General features: G+C 46.0%; 1 protein-coding gene across 10 annotated transcripts in view; it reads left to right on the forward strand.

Moving 5' to 3' along the window:
- The window catches only part of MID2 (midline 2), a 464,627-nt gene that overhangs the window by 305,540 nt on the left and 132,773 nt on the right, over nt 1–26,314 (forward strand). For 8 of the 10 annotated variants that reach the window (XM_059732668.1, XM_059732666.1, XM_019481936.2 and 5 more), the window contains one exon: nt 23,033–23,140. The exons of the other annotated variants lie outside the window; for them this stretch is intronic. In XM_059732668.1, coding sequence (XP_059588651.1) covers nt 23,033–23,140 — 108 coding nt within the window. The remainder of the gene's footprint in view (nt 1–23,032; nt 23,141–26,314) is intronic. 10 annotated transcript variants of the gene reach the window in all.

A 26,314-nucleotide genomic window follows, 5' to 3' on the forward strand; every position in this document is an offset into this window, starting at 1 on the left:
TGGAAAATTAAGATTTAAGTTAAACAATATTTTTCACGAAATGTATCCATTTTCTGCTGAAATATTTATTTTTCCTCAACATATTTTGGCCCCAAGCTGAAAGATTTCAGCTGAAAATGGAGAGAGAATGTCCCAAGGGAGTTGTAATTTGCGTCTTTTGCTCCATTCTCCATCATGGGCAAAGATCCTCAGGTGAACTGCCTCTTTGAATAACTCACCCTGGCAAAGGATTCCATGATGCACCCCTTTTTAATCACCAGAATAAGAGGTGGATGATAATGCATTATGGGAAATTTATTTTGGGCTGCATATTTTGGCCTATACTCCATATAGTAAAAAACTTGAAAACAAGCCCCTTTTGGAGGGGGGTGGCTTGGAAAAATATTCAGACCAACTTCCCATCACTGCCTAACTGTTGTGCACACTGGGTTATATTTCTAGACAGGCTGGAAGTGAAGAGGCCTCATTAAAACAGGATCTGCTAGTTAGAAAGGAGGTTTAGTCAAAACTAAAGAAATGGCTTGAATAGACAAATCTCATCTGACCCCTGCAGAGCTTCACTACCTGCTCCCTATTATGGCATCCCAGGACAGTAAGCAGTCTCTTCTACTTCTGACATGACTCTTTCCATGTTCTCTTGTTGGAGGCAGCATGTCAACATATGTCCACACTTGAGTTCTTCACCTTCAGATAATTGCTTACTAGTTACCTGCATGTACTTAACACTTTTGGAAAGGCTAGTCTGGGCATCACCTACAGGCTACATCACTCTTCTACTCTGCTAAGTATGACTGACAAGCCGATAACACTGCTGTTGAGAAATGTTATGCAAAGGTGTTTTGAGGCTGGCAGAGCCACAGCATGAATGAATCAGTAAGACAGGTTTCCCTTTTGCCTTCATTTAACATGCTGATTTGTTTTCCATTGCTGCTTAAATTTGGTTCCTTTATTTTACTTCCCTCCCTTCAAAAACATAGATACACAACTTAGATTGCCCTTACATCCTTCCTGTTATCAGAGACAGAGAGTAGGATATCCCCTGGCTGTTAACTGAGTTCCACAGCAGAACAGTGACGTACAGGCAGAGACTGGCAGCAGTTGGAAAATTATTTAAATTGGGAATTGTAGGAAAGGATCAGAGGAAAGCAGACCATCACCTTTAATCCCACTGAAGAAAGGGACTGATCTGGCTTTGCTCCTTTGACCACTTGATCTGTAAAAGTTTTCCTCCTCATGATTAGCAATCAGACATCTTTTGTTTGCATTTCCAAGGGAAATGTTTGCAAAAAGCATATCCAGTAGAAAGCATATGACAACAGATTAAGACTTTCTCTTGGCTATTACTTCAAGAATAAGGAGTTCATAAATAATGAGCTCTTGTGAAAAACATCTGAAGGGAAGAAAGTGGTTAACAGCTTCTTATTGTTTCAAAGCACATAACAATTAATAGCAAATGAGTTTGCTACTTTGTTTACTGAGGTAATACACTGAGAGAGGCCATTGCAATTAGTTTCTTCTTAATGGGCTATTGATTTTCAGTTACTAAATTAAGCAGCAGTTCCTTGAAAACACTTCTTTAAAAAGAATAAAGACACCAATTTACTTCAGGGATTTCTAAAATGCAATTAGGCTACTTTTGTCAAGAGTTTAGCAAACTTGTCTTGAAGGTTATTTACTTAGTTGGGTTACACCAGAGGTCCCCTCAAATGCCTGGAGATGGTTATTAGTGAAGAGGGCCAAATGCTCATACTACTTGGTTACTCTGTAGTTTCTGAGACATTTGAGCATGGGGTGTTCCTGGCCCAGCTACATGACAGTAGGTGATGAAGTACTACAATGGCACCAAGCATTCATCTCCAGTAGAAACCCAGCGATGGGGAGCTGCTTCCCACTTACAGAGTGCATCTACACAAGATATTTACTACAAAGTTGCCTAATTGGCTCTGCAGTAAACATTTCGGCATCTATATGTGCAGTGCTATTAGGACACAGTAAGCTAATTAACTCTGCCATAGGTTAGTACTTGTAAATACAAGTACTATCCTGCAGTTGAGGTTTTTACTCCACAGCAATACACATGTCGACACTGATGGGGTGTCTTGGGCACAAGGGTGCTTCAGTACAAGGGCTGCCTGCTGGCTAGCCTTGCACTGAAGCACCCTCATGCCCCAGCCAGCCCCTCTGCAGCACAATGAGCTGGGTTGAAGCAGCCCTGATTTGTCAGGCTGACCTCCAGATCCCCTGCCAGCTGGGGCTGCTCTGACCTGGCTCAACATGCTGCAGTCCTAGGTGCTTGTTCAAATACAGCACCTGGGAGCAATAAGCTTTGGTGCAATGTGCAGTTCATTGCTGCAAATTAATAGTACATGTAGATGTACGCACAGACTCTGAGAAGGACTCACCACCCTGTCTTTCTCTCCTTCAGTAGCTACCTACAACCATTTGAACTAAGTTCAGACAGTCAAAAAGCCTGAGGCTGATAGATTCAGTCTTTTCAGGTTAGTCTAAAATGCACAGATTACATTGAAATAAGTGGACAGACATTTACCTTTGATTCAGGAAATGCAGCCACATGCCTGCAGTAGCTCAGGCCAAAAACCAGGGGGAGCTAAAGCACAACTCTCTGGCTGTGTGTTCACTTCCTCTTCCTGTTGCTCCTGAGGTCTCTGGGATTTACAGTCCATAATTACAGCAGCAGGAATCTGCAGGGTTGTTCATCACTTCCTCTTCCTGCTTCCAGTTGCCTCCTGGATTTGTAGTCCACAGCTGTAGCCAGCAGTAAGTTTGAGTGGGGGAAGGAGTGTGTGACAGGTGGCAAGCTCAGGGCCGGGTCTCAAGCTGACCCACCCACCTGTTTGTGCAGGGCAGTCCACGCAGTCTCGCCTGCCATGACTTTGCTGTTTCAGTAACTGGTGGTAAAATGCAGGAGGCTGCCCATTCTATGCCCCGATGCCAGGTGGCACTATCAGTGGCTCTGTACCTCACCTACACTGTGGCGCATGCCTCGCAGATGGCATCCAGAATGTTATTGTATTCCCGGCCTAAAGCTGGATCAAACTAAGTCCTCCGTTAGGCCTCTTACACACACACATTCATACTGCCCCCCCTCTCACTGGGGCCTCTTGCACTCAGCCCTCTCTCACAGAGCCTCTTCCTCGTTGCATGATACTGTGCCCCCTTCACTCTGCCCTGCTCCCCTAGGCCATGGAGCTTATCAGACTCGCTTCTTGACTGGCAACATGCAGCCTGTTGGACCTCTTCCATGGTCCTCATCTGGGTAGTGATCAGTCAGTTCGCCGAGGGTTGGGCTAAGCTTGCCCTGGACCCTCACTAGGCTTTTCTACATACACAGACACACAATACATATGAACACAATCTTGTGGCGGGTGGCCCATGTGCTGCCCTTCTGGCCATCCTTCAGCCCTACTCAGCACCTACTCATGCACAGTCCTTCAGGCTGTAAAGATGTACCCTACTCTTTGCGGGTTGCTTCTGTTCTCATGCCCTCTGGGCTACACAACTGCCCTCTCTGGGGCCGCACAACTTCCCCCTTACCCTGGGGCCACGCAACTGCCCCCTCACCCTGGGGCCTCAGGGGTCTTACACCCCTGTGGGGCTCAGGTGGTTGTAGCCATACCTGGCCCTCTTACCCACAGTGTTGTGGGGGCTGGGGTTATTAAGGTGCCCTGACCTGCCTTTCACTGGGGAGGTGAATGGTCCTGGTATTTCCTGGGAGCTGCCGCACCACAGACATTCCCACCTGGCCTCCCTTCCCCAGCAGAATGCAGTTTCAGGTCATGCCCAGGACCAGGAGCCTCCATGCCATCCCCATTGCTCCTACTATTACCTCCAGGATTTCTATGAGCAGCAGGGGAGCTGGGTGGTATTGCTTCCTCAGCTGCAAGCTGCTGGCTCTATCTGGCTTGCCTTTGGTTGAAAATAGCCGCCTTAATCCAGCACCTGCCAGCTGCCTGCTCCAGCCCTTAAAGTGGCAGGTGTCCAAAGGTGCACTGCCACAGGGTGTTTAATAGGGGTATGCAAAATGGGCTGTATTCGGTTCAGAATCGGCTCTGGCCCAAATCAGGGAGTGATTCAATTTGTTGATTCGGATCACTGTCCCCAATTTGATTTGGCTGAATCTGAATCTGAAGATTCAATGCTGATTTGGAGAATCAGTGATTCAGCCCTAGACACCACTTTAAATTTTTTTCTACTTACCTTGAGGTACCAGCACAGCATGTGAACACTGCAATGCTGGGGTGGATGGAGCATCCCACAAGAGTGTGGGGGGGCCTCCGTGTATTTGGCGGCGAACCCAGAAGTGTTTCTGGTCCACTTCCGGGTCTGCTGCCCAGCGCGCTGGGGATCCCCATGTGCTCCTGTGTGAAGATCCATCCACCCCAGCATCGCAGCATTCATGAGCCTCCTTGTAGCTTGAGGTATGTAGAAAAAACATTTAAAGCTGTGTCTATATCCAAATCGCTGAATCTCTCTGAATCCATTTGGAGGGTTCCAATTCAATTCAGAGAGATTAAAGGGTCTCCTGATTCAATTCGGAGATTCAGCCTAACCTCTGCCAAATTGAATCAGGGACCGAAGCTTTGCACAGTCCTAGTGCTTAACCCCCCTCCCTGGCTCCAGACCCCAGCTGGGGTTTGTCTGGGGAGGTGTCCCCTCTCCCCCCTCCCCAGACTGGGCTACATCCCCAGCCGGGTGTGGCCCACCCCCCCCTTGTCAGCCATCCCTCACTGCTCCAGCTAGGGAGCAGAGGGGCAGGGTCAGCCCTTCTCTCTAGAACAAACAGCCCAGCCCACCCCAGAGCTGGAAAGCATACTGGGATGTGGGGGGACTGTGATTTAACTTGAACCAGGAAGGGGTCTGGGACAGAAGTTTCATAAACCAGTTTGACCCAAATCAGTTACGTCTGATACTGCACTCAACCAGGTTTATCTTAAACCAGTTTCAGCCATTTTGAAACTGGTTTATGTGCACTTAGTTTCTGTTCTGTTACAGGTTTAAACCAGTTTCTGATGAGTTAAACCTGTTTATGTGCAACTTCCATCCATAGTCCAGGAGACCTGAGATTTTGCTGCCAACACTAAGCTAGCCACACCTGCCTGGCTCACAAACAATTTTGGTGTTTTGTTATTTGGGGCCAAACCACTTTCTCCATGCTGTCACTCCCTTTTTGATCTCTCTGCTGGAATGGGGGTGAACTCCACCTGAAAGCCATTCCTCATTAGTTCCAGGGATATACTCCTAATAATATTCTGTCTATTGCACTACCTTAAAAGTTTGCATCTTATATGTGGCTGTCTTTCAACACTTGCCTAGTTATCACTCAACCTCTGTCTTGCCTTTTGCAGGCTGCAGATATTCATTTGTCTTGAACTCTTTTCTTAGTCTACGTACGCTAATATTTTCAGTGTCCTTCTCCCATTGCTTTGCTCTTTCTTCAGCACCTCATATAAGAGAACTGTCTTAAAAGAACATTATTAAAGCTGCAAAGTCAAACACTCAGAAATTGAGAAAAGCCCGTAACAAGGGGTCTGGTTACCTTAATTCATTCCCAGGTGTCTATATAAATTTTGATACAAACTTTAATTCAGTGAGGGGTCATGAGAAGAAAATCCAGTCAGGCCCTCCTTAGGTAGATGTAATTTAACTATTAAGTGATATGAAACGTCTGTAATGGATGTTCTAGAAAGTCTGCAGAGTGAGTGATCCATCTTTTTCTAGGCAGTATAGCTATGCAGTAAGACTTTGAATCTAATTGCTCTCACTCCAGTTTTATACAACTGCATTTCCATTAGCTTTCATGGCATTATTTCTAATTTATGCTGGCACTTGTATATAGCTTGCTGTAGAATGGAAAAAGAGCCAAAGCTAATTTTATACGTCTTAATTAAAGAGATTGAAATGATAGCTTAAAAATCTGTGTGAAATTCATTGGCAGTGGACTTCTTCCCAAGCACAGGCAGCACAGCGCTGTTTGGTACTCACCTCTGAAAAAAATCACCTTTTGGAGGTGGGTGTTTTCTATGGGGTTGGTGCTAGTTCCATCCAAAGTGAAAAGGATATAATAAGCTTTATAGGTTGTGCATATAATGCCATTGGCTTTGCTGGACATTTTAGGCATTGAGCATTTTTATCCAATATTTGAAGACTTTCTTCTTCAAAGTAAAGGAAATAATTGATTTCTTTTTCTCTAACAATGTGTCTGGGGATACAGTTTTTTGTTGCTCATAACAGCCTATCTTTAAGGAAATAATAAAATCCACAAGGGTTTTCTTATCCATATGCATCAGCAAAACACAAAAAGAGGTTTTTAGGAGAAATGCTGAGGAAGTTATTAGTTGTGTTATACTTGTATTGTGAGATCTTAAAAAAGGATGTCTTGTCCATTGCTGTATGGTGGCAACATTCATAGTTTCATAGTTGGTAGGGTCGGAAGGGACCTAAGGAGATCATCTAGTCCAACCCCCTGCCGTGGCAGGAAAGAGTACTGGGGTCAAATGACCCCGGCCAGATGTTCGTCCAGCCTTTTTTTAAAGACCCCCAGGGTAGAAGCAAGCACCACTTCTTTGGAAGTTGGTTCCAAATCCTAGCCGCCCTGACAGTGAAATAGTGCTTCCTAATGTCTAGACTGAAACTACCCTCCACTAGCTTGTGTCCGTTGTTTCTTGTAACTCCTGGGATTGCTCAGGGGAACAGGGACTCTCTCAATGCCTGCTGGTCCCCCTTGACTAGTTTGTAGACTGCCACTAGATCCCCTCTCAGCCTTCTCTTTTGGAGGCTGAACAGGTTAAGGTCCCTCAGCCTCTCCTCGTAGGGCCTGCCCTACTGACCCCTGATCATGCGGGTGGCCCTCCTTTGGACCCTCTCCATGTTGGCCACATCCCTCCTGAAGTGCGGCACCCAGAACTGGATGCAGTACTCCAACTGCAGCCTGACCAGTGTCACATAGAGGGGGAGGATCACCTCCTTGGACCTGCTTGAGATGCATCTGTAGATGCACGGCAAGGTATGGTTGGCCTTCCTGACTGCGTCCCCACACTGTTGGCCCACTGTTCATTGTGGCATCAATGATGACTCCGAGATCCTTTTCTGTCTCAACACTGGCGAGAAGGGAGTTCCCCAGCCTGTAGGTGTGCCGCTGGTTCTTCCTCCCCAGGTGTATTACCCTGCACTTGTCAGTGTTGAACCCCATCCTGTTTTCTTTGGCCCACCCCTGTAACCTGTCTAGATCTGCTTGCAGCCTGTTCCTTCCTACTAGCATACCCACTTCTCCCCACATCTTAGTGTCATCTGCAAACTTGAACAGGGTGCTTTCTACCCCCTTGCCCAAGTAACTGATGAAGATGTTGAATAGTGCGGGCCTGAGGACTGAGCCCTGGGGAACCCCACTGCCCACATCCCTCCAGGTCGAATAAGACCCATACACCACCACCCTCTGGGTGCGGCCCTCCAGCCAGTTAGTGACCCATCTGACCGTGTAGGCATCAACACCACTGTCTCCTAGTTTCTTACTGAGAATGGGGTGAGAGACCGTGTTGAAGGCCTTCCTGAAGTCCAGAAAGACTATATCCACTGCGACACCTGCATCCAAGGACTTGGTGACCTGGTCATAGAAGGCCACCAGGTTGGTTTGTTAAGACCTGCCCCTAATGACACTAACATTAGGTGCCATCAATGTGCTAGCAGTTCATGTAAAGTGTGACACTACTTTCCAGTTATTGTAGCACATTTAGCTCAAAGGAAGTACATAAAAGTAATCCAAGGCTGCATCTACACGAAACGTTGACTGTGCAGTAGCCCATGACTACAGTGCAATAGTGCTGCATGGCAGGAAGCGTGATGTGACACTACTGCACAGTAGTGTCAGGCTACTACACAATCAGTATCATGAAAAAGCTGTTCAGTAATGCTACTGCACAGTAATTTTGGTTTCTACAAGTACTAAATGATTGTGCAGTGACAACTGCGCAGTCAGCATTTCTTGTAGATGCAGCCCAAAATTATTTCTGTCACAGTTGCCTCCCAGAGACTGGCTCAGGACAGTCTAGGATTAGGAAGAATCTTCTGTGTATCATTTCTGGACACACTTTTGGAACTCCCTCTCTCCTTGGGCCAATACCTACTATTATTCCTCCCTTTGATTTCTGACAGCTATGATTATTAAAGTAGAATAGATACTAAATGGATTTTTGCCAGCTGAGTACTCCGAGCAAGACTAAAACTTCACTGCTAAAGGTGTAGTGGAAGAGACTACCAAAATTTGTATAGGTCACAGTGTGATTCAAAGGCCCTGCTGGGGATGGATTGGGGGCATGTCTGGATATTTCAGTGCCTTCATCTTGTGAAAGGTGGTCATCTAGGGAGATTTATATTTTGAGCTGCTGGCAGGCTTTTTAAGTTCAGCTTTCTGAACCATGGAATGAGTAAACAACAGAGTTTTTGACCTTATACTGGATCCCCAAGTGAGATCAGTTTCTGCATTAGGCACTGCTCACATATTATAGATTGCCTTTGAGGTCATTTGAATCTGTGAAAGACAGATTCCAATCGTAATGCTGAACTGAAAGACTTCTCTAAATGTAATAAATAATAAATATGCTGCAGATATGACCCAGTGGCAAGGAGAAAATATACATTTCAGCATTAGGGAGACATTTTTAAACCAGATACCATCTTAAAGGAAAATAAAGGAACCTAAATCCAGTTCTTGGAAAATGCAGTGAGTAAAGTTGGGGTCCTTGTGAGCGAGCTAGTTGTTAGGCTTGAGCAAAAGGGAGTGAGTTCAGATCTGATAAGGACTCGGTGTGTCTACATGAGATGCTACATCACCGTTGCTTGTCACGTAGCATCGGCAGGCATCGTTGCTTGGAGACGTAGCATCGGCAGGCACTAACCATGACACCACTCCTACTGTGCAGTAGCAATGAGCTACGGCACAATATCTTGTTGCTACTACACAGTAGAGATGGAAATGAACCATGTGCCTCTGGGACTGTGCAGTACTGGCGGGGTACTCTGCGGTCATTTAGTACTTGTAAAGCGAGTACTAAATGACTGCGCAGTACCAACTGTGCAGTGGGGTGCACGGGTAGATATGCCGTGAGTGTGGCTACATGTGCAAAGACTGCTGGGTGGGTTTACTCTAGAATAAATTACTGTAGAATAAACCCACCCTGGGCAGGCATCGACACATGAGGGGCTGTGGAAGCAGATTTACTGCTCCTGGTAGCATTCTGCTTCTGCCCGCTCTGGCCCTGCACCGACCCCCTGCAGCAGCCAGGGGGAGGTCTAGGCCCCCACTGGGTGCTAATCTAGGGGCTGGCAGGGAGCACAGGGCCAGGAGATAGCTGTCTCTTGGTGCGGGTTGTGAGATTGCTCCCTGTCCCCAGGGACCTGTCTGCTGCTGAGGTGAGCTCCACCACCAGAGCCTGAGCAGGGACAATGCCCCCCCTCCCCGGCAGCAGGGAGCTCCTGGCCCTGGCTCTCTGACTGTCGGCAGAGGGCTTGGAAAGAGCTGCAGAGGAAGGGCAGATCCCAGCCCCTTGCCCTTATTTACCAGTGGGGCAGCTAGTAGCAAGCCCCTCACCTGCAGCTCTTTCCAATCCCTATGCCTTGATCACCCAATCGGGGCATGGGGCTGGGACCTGCCCCTGACCAGGACAGTTCCCAGTCCCTGCTCTGTTATTGCAGGGCAGAGGCTGGGGAGCTTGTTCCCAGCCTGCACTCCATGATTGTGGGGTAGGGCCTGGGAATTCTGTTGCCAGCCCCTGCCCCGGGATCACAGAGTCGGGGCTGGGAACAGGCTGAGGATCAAGATTGTGGAGCTGGGGCTGGGAACAACCTCCCCAGCCCCCACTCCATGATAGCAGTTACTGGTGGTTGGGAGCTCTCTGCTGCCAGGACATGGGGACATTGTCCCTGCCTGGGCTCCGGTGGTGGACCCTGCTCCGGCAGCAGGCAGCTCCCAGGTGTAGGGAGCAGTCTCCTGTCCCCTGCTGCCCAGCTGACTAGGAGCAAGTTTGTTCCTGGTCGTCCATCTACATGTGCTGTAAGGCACAGTAAGTAATTGCGAGTAAATTTGCTACTTGTATTTATAGGCATGAATGCCTGGTGCCTCCCATGACTTGGGGGGAACCATGGCGGCGAGCGGGGACTGCTCACAACTGCCACCCACATTGTAGGCAGCAGCAAACAGGGACCGCCCACAGCCACCACCAGCAGTGTCGGCAGCAGGGAGGGAGGTGGTGGGCGGGGACCACCCACAGCCACCAGCAGCCTCATTGATAGCGAGGTGTGGGGGCGGCAACCGCCTGCAGAAGCCAGCAGTAGCTTTGGTGGCAGCCAGTCCCAAGGGGTATACATGCCACCCTGTGCCTCCCTCCCCCAGGGTTGCCTATGTTTACAGGTAGCAAATTTACTTGCAATTAGATCAAATTACTGTGCATTAAGCATCTGCACATGTAGGTGGTGACACTTACTGCACAGTAATTTGCTCTAAGCAAAACCTTTCTGAATGTCTGGCTGTAAGGACACACTCTGCCCTCAGGATTAGTAAGATTTATGCAAGGCTTTCTCTTGTCTTCCTGCTTTACATTTTAAATTAGACTAAGTTGTGTATGCTGTATTTTACTGGGCTGTATCTTAGTTTAGGCAAAGATTTTTGGTAGTTCCCTGTTGTATGCTTTGCAAATTGCTGTGTTCAATATACTCTTGCTGCAGAGAAAGGACTTTTTTCCCATTTCCACTCCTCAGTTTGGCAGCAGCACCTCCCCACCCCCCAGCTGATGGCTAGTATCCTGTGTGTCGTGCTCGCCCGGGCTGGTGCCTGGCCATGCCCCCTCTGCTCCAGCAGGGAGGGTTGAGAGCCTTGGAGGGCATGTCTCTTCCCTCCCCTATGGCAGTGGATGGCAGGCATGCCCTAGCACCCCCTGGCTTCTGGCTTAAGCCACTGCAGGCACGTGCCTGCATTTCCTAATTTAACAGAGAATGTCTGTCCAGTTATTAATCAGTTTTAGCTGCGCAGCTTAGACTAACCTGCAAAGAGTGAATCAATTCAAGTTCAAGCTTTTTGAATGTCTGTCCCTAGCCATAATGAGCTTTCAAAAATCTAGTTACACTCATAGCATAGAAAGGGTCTGAATTGGCTGTGTCAATGCACAGTAAATCCTGCCTGAAATGTGGTTGTTGCAAGTTCAGAGGAAAAAAACCAAACCTCTGCATGCTCAGCATGTGATTCTCAAAGGTTCAAATCTGAGTCTAATCAAAACCAGTATCTCACCTCTTTGCAGCCCTCCCAGGGTGTGTCTACACATTCATTAATGTGCAGTAGCTACCACACATTTAGTTTAGTACTTGCTTAATGAAGTACTAACTAAATGCACAGTAACTACTGCTCAGTAGTGCTGGTGCAGTTTTTTAGTGGTGTTTACTGTTACTGCACAGTAGCTTATTAGCATGTTTTTTTCCAGGCACACTACTGTGCAGCGTTATTAGGCTACTGCACATTAAGCATCTCATGTAGACATGTCCATGGATACAGCTCTACCTGCAGAAATTTGTAGTTTAGCCCTAGCTCTGAAAGGAAATGAAATTACTAACTTTTGGACAGAGACCGATGCAGCAAAATTGCACCTCAAAATATGAAAGCCTCAGAATTTAGGGTAGAAATGGTTATACAAACTTGACTTTAGGGACTGCTGCTGTTCCTGCTTTAAGAGAGTCGGTTCTTTTTACTCACTGAATCTCCCAAAGCATAAACGTGGCAGAACTGTAGGTTTTTGCCAAGGGTAAGATTTCTGATTTACAGTTAATTTAACTTTGAATTTCTCTGTGTGATTTGGGTTGTTTCCTAACAGACTGTCATCCATATTTGGCAGTAATTTTTGCTGCCTGCCATCCAATAGATCTCTCTGCTTGCAATAGTGATTGCTAAGGATTTCTAAAGCCAGTGCAAATAGCAGTGCTGATAACAGGCAGCTCTATTGCAGTACTTTTGTGAAAGGAAGAATAGAATTGTAAACTAGTCCTACACATTATGGCGTTGGAGACCAAATATGTCACTGTAATGACATGTTGTACCAATGTTTTGAAACCAGATGAATTATTTTAAGATTTATATATATCCTCCCCTCATCCACTCCTACCATTGTGCTTCTGACTTCTCAAGCTATGACTACAGGTGACTCTAAATTATCTTTAGATCCCCCTATCGTGTTTAATGGATTTCAGACTATTTCCACTCTTTGCTTCAGTGGAAGTAACTCTACCAGCTGTTCATTAATTGAAGATTAATTAAAATTAATTTAATTTTATTTAAAATTAATTAAACCCTTTAGCCTTGGTTTAAGATTTTAATAAATTCTTTGTAAACTGTGTTTAATGCTGAGATGGTCAATAACATCTGCATTGCTTTAGATTTTTGAGGTTTCATAATCAGGGGGAATGCTTTCTATTCATGGCATCCATTACACTACTTATTTTATTAAATATGGAGCTAGAGTTCCTTTCTGTAATTCTGTGTGCCAAATCTTCTCCACCTTAACCATTTGATCACCTCTGTAACTTTCACTGTAGTGAGGTATCCCCTTTCTGCCTCTCATTTCTATTCAACGCATGAGAAAAAAGGGTCCGGCAGGGATTAATTAGAATAAATTTAATTGAATTCATGCTTATTTTTATGGAAACCAGGCACTTCTTATTTTGTCTACTGGGGCCAATATAGAATTCATCTTTGCTTCATCAAGAATATTAGTGGTAGCCTGAGAACTCTCTGGCTTCCCAAACTAACAGATCAAAAGCCTTTTCACTAAAATCCTTGTTAGCCAGTCTTCTTTGGATAGTGCATATGAAGCTTTACCAGCAAATAATATGTGTGAACTTCCTATTTTGCCTTGAATGGATTCGATTTTGAAGGATCATATTTTAAATGAGCTCCTAAAATTCCAGGTTGGCCTTTTAATTGTTTTGTTCCTGTGCTCTGTGACTTCCGTTAATTCCTCACCTGTCTCCTGGGAAGTTCCATTCAACTTACCAATTCCTTATGAAATGGCAAGAAATCCCTGTTCCATTTTGTCCAAGTGGCTTCTCTCTCCTTTAACAAAGAGGTATTAAATCTACATAGAAATGGCCAGTTTTAAATATTAAAGTCAAGAGATAATGGTGATGTCTCAGTAGAATTAATTATTGTGTAGCCTGAGTCACCATTCTGCACATCCCTTACCTGAGCCTCTACCAGAAAAAAATAATCTGTGATAGAGAGCTCTGTGCTGAACAAACAGATGAATCCCTCTCCTCTGTATTATGTCATCTTTAAGGGAGTCTGCTAGATTGTGATCTCAACCCAAAGGTCTCAGTTCTCTTTTTCTGCAGTTGTCATAAAACATGGTATTCTCGGATCTATTCAAGACATTGCTTCACATGATCCATCAGTATTTCCTTGATGTAGATACTTTTAAGAAGGGAATGGAGAGGAAATAGGGGCATGTCTGCAACATTAAAAGTTCATCCCGTCCCACAAGAAATGCAGTCAAGTGGGGCAGCTGATGTATGACAGTAATTACCGTGCATTAATGCACATGTAGACTTGGCCAGAGTGTATGTAATAATAGTGCACTATGTTGGCTATGCTGCATCCATATTGGGGCTGAGTGTGAGAAAAGCATGTGTGCCATGCTTCACTGTTGCCCTGACACCCTAATGCTGTCCTTTTATGAGGTAGACATGCCCTAGAAGTCCTGTGCATAATGTACTTTATCCAGATGCTTTTAATCTCAATGAAACCTGTAGGGGTGCTTAAGGTCCTGTCACAGAGCCAGGCAGTTTTTACCTCCTGTATGACAGGATATTTCATCCTGAGTTTTCCCTTAAACTTGGTACCAGTTTTCACTGGACCTTGAAAATGTCCATATCCAGAGAGCCTGCAACAGCAATGGCATGTGTGGCTCAGAATTCTGCAGTACAGCTTCAGAGTGCTCCAGTCATATGCCAGCTGTCCCAACACTACACCTCTAAGAAGAGAGGCAGCTGTAGTCTGCTGCACTTTTTTTTGCCAGTTCAGTACTCTTGACCAGTTGTACTCAACATTTTGGTGCTGTGGGCTGGATGAGTGGCATGGTGCTGAATCAGGGCCCTGCATTGCAAGATCGGTCTCTCTACCATCTCCATGGGGTGCACACTGTCTCCAGCCAGCCCCTGCATGCCCACTGGGCCCCAGGCCACCTCCCATGCACCAGTCTAGTGTGCTCTTAGGCCCACAGGGTTCTGCACAGGCCCAGGGATTTGACATCAGGGGAGTGGCAATTGCTGCCACTGTGCTCCTTTACTGCCCTGGGGCCTCCTGGGGACTCCTGCTGGACTCCCTGGGGACTCCTGGTGGCCAGATGGCATGACTCCAGATACGGTCCGTGGGCTGGGGGTCTAGCAGCCCTGCTCTTGTCAAATTGTTGTTGTGGCTGCAAGACAGGCTGTGGTAAAAGACTGTTGGGTCTGGCTACTGAGTGTTTTGGCAATACAAAGATAGGCTTGTGCCAGGGCAGCTTGCAGAGCAGGAACAATTCCTAACAACAGTAACTAAATCTCAGCAGCATCTATGGTTCTGACTTACTCCCTCTGTGTTTTCTCAAACTAGCATTTGGATGTTTTCGCCTCAGGCAAGTGGGGCAGATTTCTATTGCCTTTTGTGCACCTAAATGACAGTTTTCCAGCCACATAAGCAGTGGTTTTGGTACTGATGCACAGTTTGCAATCCCCCTGCAATGTGGACTTGTAAACATGCACATGTAGGCTGCATATGCTCAGTAGGTTGCATGCTCACTGAGCACGTGTGCATACATAAGTCTGAGAAAGGAAGAGGAAAAGGAAGCCATAAGACAGGCCCCTTTTCCCTTTTAAGTCCTCATTTTGAAGTTGAGCCAGTGTTTCATGCATTTAATATTTATTGGATAAAATGGATCAAGGGCAATGCATCGAAGAACTTTCTGCCCTGTTAAAACAAGGGTCCAGGCTATTACTGATGTCCTACTCCTATCCAGAGCAGCAGCCATCTCACTGAGCCACAAGCCTTCTAGCTTATTTGCTTTTGCCTAGCTTTATATATTTCCCTCTAGTGGCTCCCCATGGAGCCAGCTTCCAGAGCAGCATTGGAGAAGACCCCCTGAGTTATACCCAGCCTGTAACCTGACAGTTGGTGATCTTTGCTAGGAAGTGGGAGAGATGCAGGTTCAAAATTGCAAATTGCGCATAAGTGCCAAAAAATGCCACGTCCACATCCATGTAGCATGTAAAGGGAAGTAGAGTTCTGCCCGGGGTGCCTCGTCACTGGTATCTTCATGCTGCTGTTGTTACTGGATGAAAGGGTATGCTTAGAAGCATATACAGCATATATGTCTTTTGCTTGGATTTATTCTGCTCTCTTTTAATGTTTTATGAGCCATGGCCACAGACAGGGCTCCTCCAAATTCTTCATTTGATGTTGAACCTTGTGCAGCAGCAATCAACCATTCTCTTATTCAACGTATCAACAAATATAACACTTCTGCCAGCATCACTGGACAGAATTCTAAGCTGTCACAATTTAACTGTTTCCTCTGCAAGTGTAGCAAAACCTATAAAACTTTAAATCTGTTACATTTTAGGTTAAAACGATAGGGATTTAGTCCACTTTATATCACTGTAGGAGTATGAAAAGTTAAGTGTTGCACGTAAAAGTTGAAGAGCACTCCATAGTAGCAACTGTTCCTCCTGTTTTAAAGCAGTTAAAAATTATGTGTGTCCATAGCCTCAGCATCTCACGTGGAGACGGAAAGTGTCAGAGGTCTTGTGCTCTGGCTCTGTCCGATTAAGACAAATCAAGACATCTTTCTGACCAGGGCAGGCAGATGCAACATGTAGGATGGTAAATATGAATCTTCTACACTATATTTTCTGAATGTTTAAGGAAAACAACAAAGCCCTTGCTCCCAAATTCCTGCCTTCTAGCACTGTGCTAACTTTCCCCATCTGAGGAGTGCTGAGCATTAGACTGTGCAAAACAGCACCGTTCCGTTTCGCCTTGAGTTTCAATGGTTCGACAGAACAGTGTTCTGATTCGAATGTCATTTTGAGTTGAAACAGCTGCTCCGTTCCGTCCCGTCAAAACAGAAAGGCTGTTTCGATGCTGTTTCGAGGTTTTGCTGGGAAGAAGAAGTCAGCTCAGCAAGGCTGTTTCCCCATTCCCGGTGCTAGATCACGTGGGGGCAGGAGGCAGCCCAGGTGGGCTGCTTCCTTATCCCCAGTGCTAGATCCCATGGGGGGCAGGAGGCAGCCCCTGCCAGATCTTGCGCTGGGGATGGGAAGTCAGTCCAGCTGGACTGACTTCCCATCCCCAGCCTATGGTCGAAATGTTTCAATTAGCCTTGTTTTGTTTTGAGAATATTTGAACGGCCTTTGCTTCATTCCAAATTTGCTGTTTCGACCTAGATATTGGTCGAAACAGTGTCGAAACAAAATGACCGGTGAAATTTTACAGCCCTACTGAGTGTAGTTCTATCATTTCCTCACTGAACTGTGGAGGAATTTACTGTCTTCTTAATCCAAAGGTAAGCAGGTCTGGTGATATACTACAGGGTTCTACACATTTAGTAATACACCCTTTCCTGGGCCACTTGCTGTCATGCTTTGCTGTGTTTTGTTACTTTTTTGCTTCTCAGAGGAAAAAAAAGTTTTTTTCTTCCCCAAATAAGTATTTATATATCTTGTTCTTTTCTTCATGCCCTACTTTTCATCTTCAGCTAACACCTCTTTTAATGAGGAATTCTTGTCAGAATTCCTCTCTCTCACTAAAGTAAGATGCACTCATCTTTCTGAACCAACTCCTGGGTGCAGTGCAGGCCAGGAGAAGATTGTGCGCAGCAGAAATATTACAGGATGTCTATTATCTTCCATACAGCTTTTTTGACATGAAGATGCTTGTTAAACAGGAATTGAACCAATGCAAGCAACAGCCTTTTGTGTCTATATTCAGCACTGCTTTGCCTCTAACTACCAGTTGGAATTGATTTGCAAAAAGGGGATACAAACAGGATCAATAAAGCCTTGGCAGCTGCACAAATAAGCCCTTAAAGGCAACTAACAAGCCTTTTTGACACTAATTATGCAAGTAGGATACAATATCCTGTGCAGATATAAACGAGCACTTTATACTAGTGTTGATGCAGTGATATTCCTCCATTGGCACCAGCTGTCTGAAATGTAGCATGGACAGTAAAACCACAGCCTGTCAATCATGAATTATCCTCCTATACTAAGAAAAATAGTAAATTATTTAAACCCCAGCAGCTGTAGCTTTTGCCAAAGATGGATGTAGACTTGGACATGTCTGAAAGTAACTCAATAAACACAGTTTTCTAGCTCTGCCTTTGCCTGCCTGCAGCATGGTAACCTTTTCTTGGCCTCTTTCCAGTGGCACAATAACACTACACGGCACCCAAACCTTTAGTGCCCACAGCACTCAATGCACTTTATGTGTAAACTGAAATATACACTTTCCCTAATAGCCTGAATCTGAATGAAAAAGGTTTCACACTCTTCCGCTGTGCACCTCCCCTTGTTTCCCTGACACTCCCACCATGGCTGGTTCTTTTCAGATCAGGAATTAGATTCTTGCCTCGCAGTATGGGAAGGAAAAATAGGATGAATGATGCTCCCATATCTCCCCGGTTAGGAGAGGAGCTCACTTTCCCATCCACCACTGTCTGGCTTGCTGTATAGAGAAAACTACTCTCGGTTCTGTGCCAGTCCTTCTCTGAGCACCAAGGGCAGAATTGTATTTCACTTTATGCACCCAAATTGTACATGCACAGCCACTTAGCTCCTGTTTTGGGCCCCTGCATACAGTGTGAAATCCTGTTTCATGTACAATGTGGACACACAGATGCCTACATGGCTGCTGTAGTCTGCAAAGGAAACTGTGCTCTGGCTGAGCTGTGTGAAAAGGCACTGTTCCGTTTTGACTTGCGTTTTGACGTTTCGATGGAACAACATTTCAATTCAAATTTTGTTTCAATTCTGAACTGCTGTTCCATTTCATCGAAACAGTTTAGCTGTTTTGACGCTGTTTCAACATTTCACCCATAGGCCATAATGGGGAAGCACAAAACAGCGTATAACTTTGTCATTTCTGGCCTGGTTTAGATGAAATGTGCAGGAATGGTAGCCTCTTCTGAGGGCATGACACCTGCCAAGTTTCAAGGAGATAGGTACAGGGGTTTCATGGAAACTCCACCTCAAATTCTTGAAAGCAAAAAACTTATGTCACCTGTACGTGTTAAGCCACATCAGGGTCAACACTGCAGGCATGCTAGCCCCTGCTGAGACCACAAAGCCTGCCAAGTTTCAAGGAGATAGATGCAGGGGCTTGGGGGAAACTGCACCTCAAGCTGTGGACAAGCAAAACTCGTGACATGGGTGACCCTGTGTGTGTTAAGGTGCAGTGGGGTGAAAGCTGCAAACCTCACAACATGTGTGCTTGTGGGACTGTGTCTGTCTTGGGGCGCAGGGGGTGAAAACTGCAGGCCTGCTAAGCCCTGCTGCAGCCACGAACCCTGCCAGCTGTCAAGGAGATAGGTGCAAGGGGAGTCTGGGTTCTGGGGCCCTGCACCTCTAGCGGCTGACAGGCAAACTTCGTGACATGGGTGGGTGATACTGTGTGTGTGTTAATGTGCACCCTCACTCAACTGACACCAAGGCAGAAAGTAGGGCAGTTCAAACAATGCTGCCTTTTATGTAGTTTTTCTATCCCTCCCCAAGAGGACTGGGATTGGAAGAGACCTCAGGAAAGGATGACAGTCACTGGCCAGCTACACAATCAATAATGAAAGCACTCCTTCCCCCTCTTTCCCCCTCTCCTCCCTCCCTCTCCTTGCTTTAGTTTCTGTTTCCTTGCAGGCAAGCCCAGCTTGAGCTTTGAAACGCGAAATGTTTTGAAAATGTCAAAACATTTCAACTTGCCTCGTTTCGTTTTGAGGCTGTTTCGAAGCTCTCTGTTTCATTTCGATTTCACTGTTTTGAGCTCAAAATAAGTCAAAACAGCATTGAAACGAAATAGCTGGCGAAATTTCATACAGCCCCAGTATGTAGCTCCATATCTCAATACCCTACACACTCTCCCCCTGCTAGTGATGGGTTTTTGCCCAGCTACAAATTCAGGACTTATACTCATCCAGGTATGGACATATAAAGCTGCGTACCTGCCTGACCAGAGTGCAGTCTACTGAGTATGCTTAATGGCTGTGTGGATACTTGCATAACTATCCTGCATGTGGAATATATAAACTATGCGTACATACCCAAAGCAGTAGTTACATGGCTAGGTAAGTGCCATTTGGGTATGTAAAGTGCAGTAGGGTTGTGCCATACCTCCCCATTGCTAGTACTTGACCTATGTGAGAAAATAGGAACATAGGTCACAGATGAAGGTTGGAGGGGATATGGGGATAGTTGGAACTTGATGAAGGCAAGATACAATTCATCCTGTGGCTCACAGCCCCCTCAGAGTCATCTATTTTTGCTGTGGAACAGTCCCACCTCTGAAGTCCTTATGCTATGGCATTAGCTAAAGGTAGAGTCACTGAGTTAAGTTTCAAAGCTCTCCTGTTAAGTGTTGTTATCTCCATGTTACAAATGGGAAAAGGGAGGAGAGATAAAGGCAAAGACCTGTCCAAGGTCACACAAAGAGTTAGTGGCTAAGACTAAACATAGATACCAAGGGCACTTTCACACATGCAAGGAGGCTGCTCTGATGCACTGTAAATCCAGCAAGTCAGAGCAGACTCAATTAATCAAGTCTGCCGGAACACAGAAATTAACATGCTCCAGCAGCCTCCAGCATCACATGTATCAGCATCCCCTGAAAAATGGTGGTGGGGAGCTTTGAACTAAAGCTTGTTGAATGAGCTTTAGTTCACAGTGCCCTGCCACCATTTTTTCAGCACAGGGATACTGATACACATGAGGCCCAGGTGTTTTTAATTCTCGTGGCTCACTAATTAAAGTGCCTTTCCCCCTCTTCCCCCCCCCCCCCGAAGCACATCTATAAATGGCCCAAAAGACCAAGAACCTAGTCCTTTGCTCTAACCACTGAAGAAGTCCTGACTCTCAGAAAACCAGAGTACAGGAAGGAGTGCTTCTGCCCTTGAACACAGTGACAGTTTCATAGATCTATAGATCTTATGGCCTGAAGGATGTCTTGTGATCACATCATCTGACCACCTCAGGACAGAGTGACCTCACAGCACCTGCATCCAACTCTATAACTTTGGGTTAGCTTGAAGAAAGCGTCCATGAGGCTGGTTCCATTTCTTCTTCCCCAAATCCTAATGCTGACCATTAGGTCAGCATTGCTTTGATAGAGTGAATCTGGAAATTAGTGGCAGACTCTCTTTATGATCTGTGCTCTGGGAAGAAGCAGCATGGCTAGGCTGGACAGCTCACTTATTTCTTCTGTCACCAAACCATAAATACAAGGAATGAGGTTAGTGAGATGGGAACATTAGTGAAGGGCTGTGAGATTAATGGACTTAGCTGTGAAAGTGCAGCCTGTCACTGCTCATGGCTCCATTCCTTGTTGGCACAGCTGGAGCAATAGATCTCAAGACACTGGCAACTCTATCAGTGTCCATTTTACTGCGGTTTGTGGAGGAGAGTGCATGTACATAAATTTATACAAGGGAAAGAAAGTTACCATGTGTTTTTGGTCACCTAGTCTGAAGTCCAAGCCGAAACGGCATTCAGAGAGAGTGCCCCAGCTCTGTCAATGTACCCTGGGAACAGAGAGGAACAGCCATTTGCACTTGTTTTGGAGCACTGATAAAACCATACTGTGTTCCAGTCACTTTTTCAGATGAGATCAGAGCACTGCAGGCCAGAGAGCAGTATGGACAGCAGCTAGTACATGTGAAGGGAGAACTGAGATAATTGTCAGTGTCCAAAAGGATGCTCCATACTCCCATGCATAATGCTCTGATAGTTTGTGCACCATTAGTAATAACAAGCAGTTTCCAGCATTCCTGAAATAGAGGGGTTCAGAGCACTGGATCACGGCAGTGCTTTGTGTGAGCAAGTGCCATGCCACCCGTGTAAGACTACTTGCATATCAGCAACAGCAGTTGGGCAGTATGCTGGGTCCCTTTCTACAGGGTCCACTCACTGGAATGCTGGCCTGGATTCACGCATGCTTGGGGACCATTTGGAAAAAAGGGTGATGGGAAACATGATTATTAAATTAGGCAAAACAATGTAGTCCCAACCTAGAAATCTTAATGAAATGGAGATACAGAGCCTGTCATCTCTAGGGCTCTTCTCTGTATCCGACAGACATTGGTGTGAACAAGAACTCACTGATGGCCACCTAATGGGGGCCTATTTGACTAAGTTGGTCAGCTCAACAAGCCCTGCTTCCCATTTAGTGCCACTTGGTTGAGTTGGCAGAGGGGGCAGTGATGGAGTGTGACACTGGAGTGCCTCTGGAGTAAGACTGAGCCAGACTGACTGGTTCATGGGGGTAGGACTTACCCTGCTGCTGCCAGTGCTGAAGCTGGTCCTAGGACTGAAGTCTCCATCCTCAGCAATGGTGGGCACCCTCAAGTCCATTTGACATCAGCCAAGAGTAGCTAACAGGAAGGAGCACAGAGGCTTTTTCATGCCTGGGCCTTTTCACTGGCACTCATAAATGTAGGCTTCTGCAATGCCTCAGACCAAATTAAAACAACACTGGGGAGAGCAACTGGGGTAAAACCAGAATGAAAAAGCTGACTTATCTTCTCAGTAGTACAGAAGCCTGCAGCAAGCTTGTCTGTGATTCCCATTTGTTTTTGTTTGCATCTGGACTCATCCCTTTCATTAAAACACTGCAGATCCCTTGCTGGTTGGGATCTTCAGTGCTCTTCATTACTTGCCTCAGCCTCTCCTCCCTCTGTCCCCACTAGGCTAGTTGGTTTTCACTCTTGCTTGTACAGAGCACTTTGATGCCACAGTCACTTTCCTGTACTAGGCCCCGAGGTGAGCTAGCACTTCACTACTGACCTTTATGAACCAGACTGGGTACTTTGATCTATTTTTAAACTAAGTAGTGTTTCATCTGCTGTATAAATGCTGCATCATTTTAGATGCATCTGCTTACAGGAAAGCAATGGTTTCTGCTCTGTAGTGTAATGTGGCAAAACTCCTTCCTTTCTAGTTGCTGGCTGTTATTATGTTGGAAGCCTAATTTACCCTCACATTTTATTCTGTCTCCGTGTGCTTTGAAGGTGACAGCATAGAGAGGCCTGTTCTGCAATCGCATGCTGTTTGATGTGGCCACAGAGCCTTTTCTTTGTCAAAATCAATCATGAGGATTGCCCTTTGGATATATCCTTCATACAGATGAGCTAGGAACAGACATGTTGAGGCATCTACCAGTCCCCTGCATCTTAATGGGACTAGGAAGATTCTAATAGCAGAGCTGCCTGCAGTGGGCTGTGTGTTCAAAAGTAGGCTCAGATTTTGTCAGGTGAAAATGCAATTCATTTAATTTATTAAGAAATGTAATTTTGAGTCTCCTTGTATTACTGCTGAACACACTGTATGTGTCCAGGGATTACAGCTGTCCAGTGTCCTTAAGAGACCCATTATTTACCTTAAATCCACAAACCCAAGCCCCAGCTCTGAAAAGGTTAATGCTGGGTGGGTGCTTCACATCCCTTGTTGGCCTCTTTATTCCTCCAGCTGAAGCAGAAATAAGTACAGAACGTGTTACCTTGCTTCTATTTTTGTTCCAAGTACAATAGCAAACATTAAGGAGTATTATGTGCTCTCTCCAATTCTGTCCCTGGCTCTGGCAGCTGGCATTGGAATGGTTCACACCTCAGGTGACAAGATGGGGTCCAAGATGAGAAGCTTTTGCTTATCTGTCTGTCTGAGCTGTCAGAGCTCCTAGAGTGGCCAGGCTCAGAGTCAGTGCATCACCTTGTAACAGTTTGGGATTTCTGATATTTCTGGCTAGGTGAATACAGCCATGCATGAGGCCAAGCTGATGGAGGAATGTGATGAGCTCATGGAAATCATCCGGCAGCGTAAACAAGTGATTGCTGTCAAGATCAAAGAGACTAAGGTAAGAGTCCTCTGCTGTGCCTGTATGTGTGTGTGTAAGCGACATCTGATGAGTGTGTGTGTGTGTGTGTGTGTGTTTTCAGAGCTACTGTTGCAGTTACTCAGTGGAAATAGTGCTGATATTGATGCCACTTCAACAGTTGCAACAGATTATCAGGTTCATCCCCTTGCCTGTCATTCCCTCCCCCTGCCTCCCCACTCTACCACAATGTGCTGTTATTTGTGGCACTAATACGGTGAAGTGATAGAGGTAACTGAGGCAAAAAGCAAAGCCAGAGAGGAGAACAAAGTTGGACTTTCAGCAAGTAGCAAATAGCGCGTGAATTAGAATTGATGCTTTGGGGAAAAATTGGGGTATTTGGAAATTAGCTACAAGTCTCAGCAACCATGGACCACAATGTCTACTACATCCGTCCAGAACCTCTCTCTGCACTTCTGTCAGATAACCCCTGAAGGGGGCGTGGCTTAAAATCTCTTCTGAAGGATGTTTGTTTACTTGCTTCTCAGTCTCTTTCAGGCAGAGATCAGTTGCAGTACACAAGGTAAGCTGGTGTGGGCAAAATACTGCCCACAGGCTGGATCAAGCCCACCAAGGCATTTTGATTTTGCCCAGCCTGCAGCAGGTCCCTTGGCCTCACGTGGCCCAGGTGCAGGGCACAACTTGGGCCATGGAGCATGCGACTGGTCTCACCACCCCTAGGCACACAATGGGGCTGGGGTGGTGCAGCTGCCAGACTGTTTCCTGGCAGCCCCTATGGTGGCTCTTTCTGGCTGCTGCTGCCATACCTAGCCTTGCTGCCCAGGCATCCTGGCCCATCTTCCGGGGAGGGGACTTATGCAGGCAGGGCACGAGGCTGGGCTGCTGGGATGTGGGTCATGAGCAGGTGGGGAGCTACGTCCAGGAGCAGGACAGGCAGGCAGGGCCAGGGATCAGAATCAGGACTGCGGGACAGTGACAGTGTGGGGCTGGGGCCTGGGGCAGAGCCATGATATGCTGGCCATACGCCCTTGCGACAGGTGTCCATTCCATTGGCAGGGGTGTGTGGGAAGTGGATCACAGCTCTGCCCCAGGCCCCACCCCATGCTGTCACTGCCCCTCAATCCCAATCCTGATCCCCAGCCCCTCCTGCCCATCCTACTCCTGGACACAGCAGATCACAGCATTGCCTCAGGCCACAGCCCTGCACTGTCATTGCCCCACAATTCTGATCCCAGTCCCGGCCCTGTCCCTGCCCACTTGTCCTGCTCCTGGATGCTGCTCCCTGCCTGCGCACAGCCCCATCCCAGCTGCCCTGCTGCATGAAGGGGCCACTTAGGGAGTTTTGATGAGCTGTGGCAAGGGGGGTGTGGTGGGTGTGCTGACCCAGGTCCATGACCGCTCACAAAAACTCCCTAAGTGGCCCTCTGGCCAAACTAATTGTCTACCCCTCAGGTAAGCACCGGAGGAAGAGCAAACTCTCAGCTATCTGTCTTGGAGCTGAGAGGTTTTCTCAGTGAATTACAGACTCATTAGGTGGTTCTGACATAAACATAAGTTTATGTCTGGTGTTGGCAAGTGTTGGTTCACACCTGTGTGACATGGTATGAACCAAATGATGCTGGACAAAAGCTAGGTACGAACCACAAATTTTGTGTCCTGGAAGACATATTTGTGGAGAGTCTGGGTTGTGCTTACAGTCATGAGGGGACCTAATTACCAGAATCACAAATTCTAATCTAGACAAAGCCATAATGAGATTGGAAAGGGGGAAAGGTTTGGAGGTATTTTAAGGCCAGAAAGGACCATTAGATCATCTAAGTTGACACAGGACAGAATTTTACCCAGTGATTCCTGCATTGTCCCCAATTACTTCTGTTTACTAAAGTAATACAAATCTTGAACTTCAGAGGTGAACAGTCCCATCATTTTCTCTTCCCCAAAAACAGCTACTCTAGGGTATGAATGCCAGACCACCTGCGCCATAAGTAAGAGTTCTGGGCCAGCTGAGCCGTCTTAAAATGGATTTGCAATATTGTGAGAATCTCAAGCACTTGGCACTAAATACCATTCTGAGTAATGTAGCCTGTGATCTCCTTATTACAGTGTTTTTGTGAAATCCCCTCCTCCAGCTTTACTCTGTATTATTTTATATTGTATGATCAATGTGTGAAAGAGCTGTAAATGGCATGGGTAGTAGGTGATGTTTTTAAAGAATTACCATGATCTGTCTGTAACAACACACACCCCATTCCCTACTTCCTGAAACAATGTGCGAGTCCAGGTGGCCCCTCACTATTCTTATCTCCAGGGTCCAGCTGTCTAGGACAGATTAATGTTCCAGGAGCTATTGTTGATATCTGGCAAGGAAAAGCAGACTGCACTGATTACATAACAGATTGCTGGGTCACATCAGCACACGCTGCTTCCTAAGGGAATATATAGCACCACTGTGCTAAAATAATAATGTTAAATTAATATTGAAGGCCCATTTTAGATCAAAACATCAGGTAAAATAGAAACTGAAACATCTGCAGTGTGTTTGAACCTTCGGTTTGGTGGCTATTCCAGAAGTGTCTGTTCAGTGAAAGTAGGTTATATCCTCAACCATAACTCGAACATTAAGATAGGACTAGCCAAAGATTAATAGATTGCAATATCTGGGTCATGCTAACAGTTCTGAGACTTCAAGCTCTGTCTGTAACAATAGCATCCTGGGGTTCCCTATGTATTAACTGATTTCTTTTCCTAATGTGCTCTGATTGTAAGTAAAATAATATTTTTTAACTGCTCTGTGTCCAAAAATGAACCTGAGAGTTCTTTATACTTGTGCATCATCGCCCAAAATAAAAGCCTTTGAAGGCCACATTATGTCTTTATTGTTACTTAGGTGTCTTGGAAGGCACAATCTGGCCTGGAGAATATGTTACTTGAGATGATGCATGCAATAGGGAGCTGCCCAGCTTGACTCTCAGCTCCTGACGAAAGGTTACAGGGGTGGTAATTGTTATCGCAACCCACATAAATGTGAAGAGGAAATGAGTGAAGCACAGTGGATGTAGGGGTGTAGGTTGTAGCCGTGTTGGTCTAAGGACATAGGCAGACAAGGTTCCTTGGGTGAATTTGATATCTTTTATTAGACCAAAGAGCACACACCAACTGCTGAAACTTCCTTAGCCTGACGAAGGGTTTTTGAAC

This window comes from Alligator mississippiensis, chromosome 8, assembly GCF_030867095.1.
Source record: "Alligator mississippiensis isolate rAllMis1 chromosome 8, rAllMis1, whole genome shotgun sequence".
In the NCBI taxonomy this organism is placed as follows: Eukaryota; Metazoa; Chordata; order Crocodylia; family Alligatoridae; genus Alligator; species Alligator mississippiensis.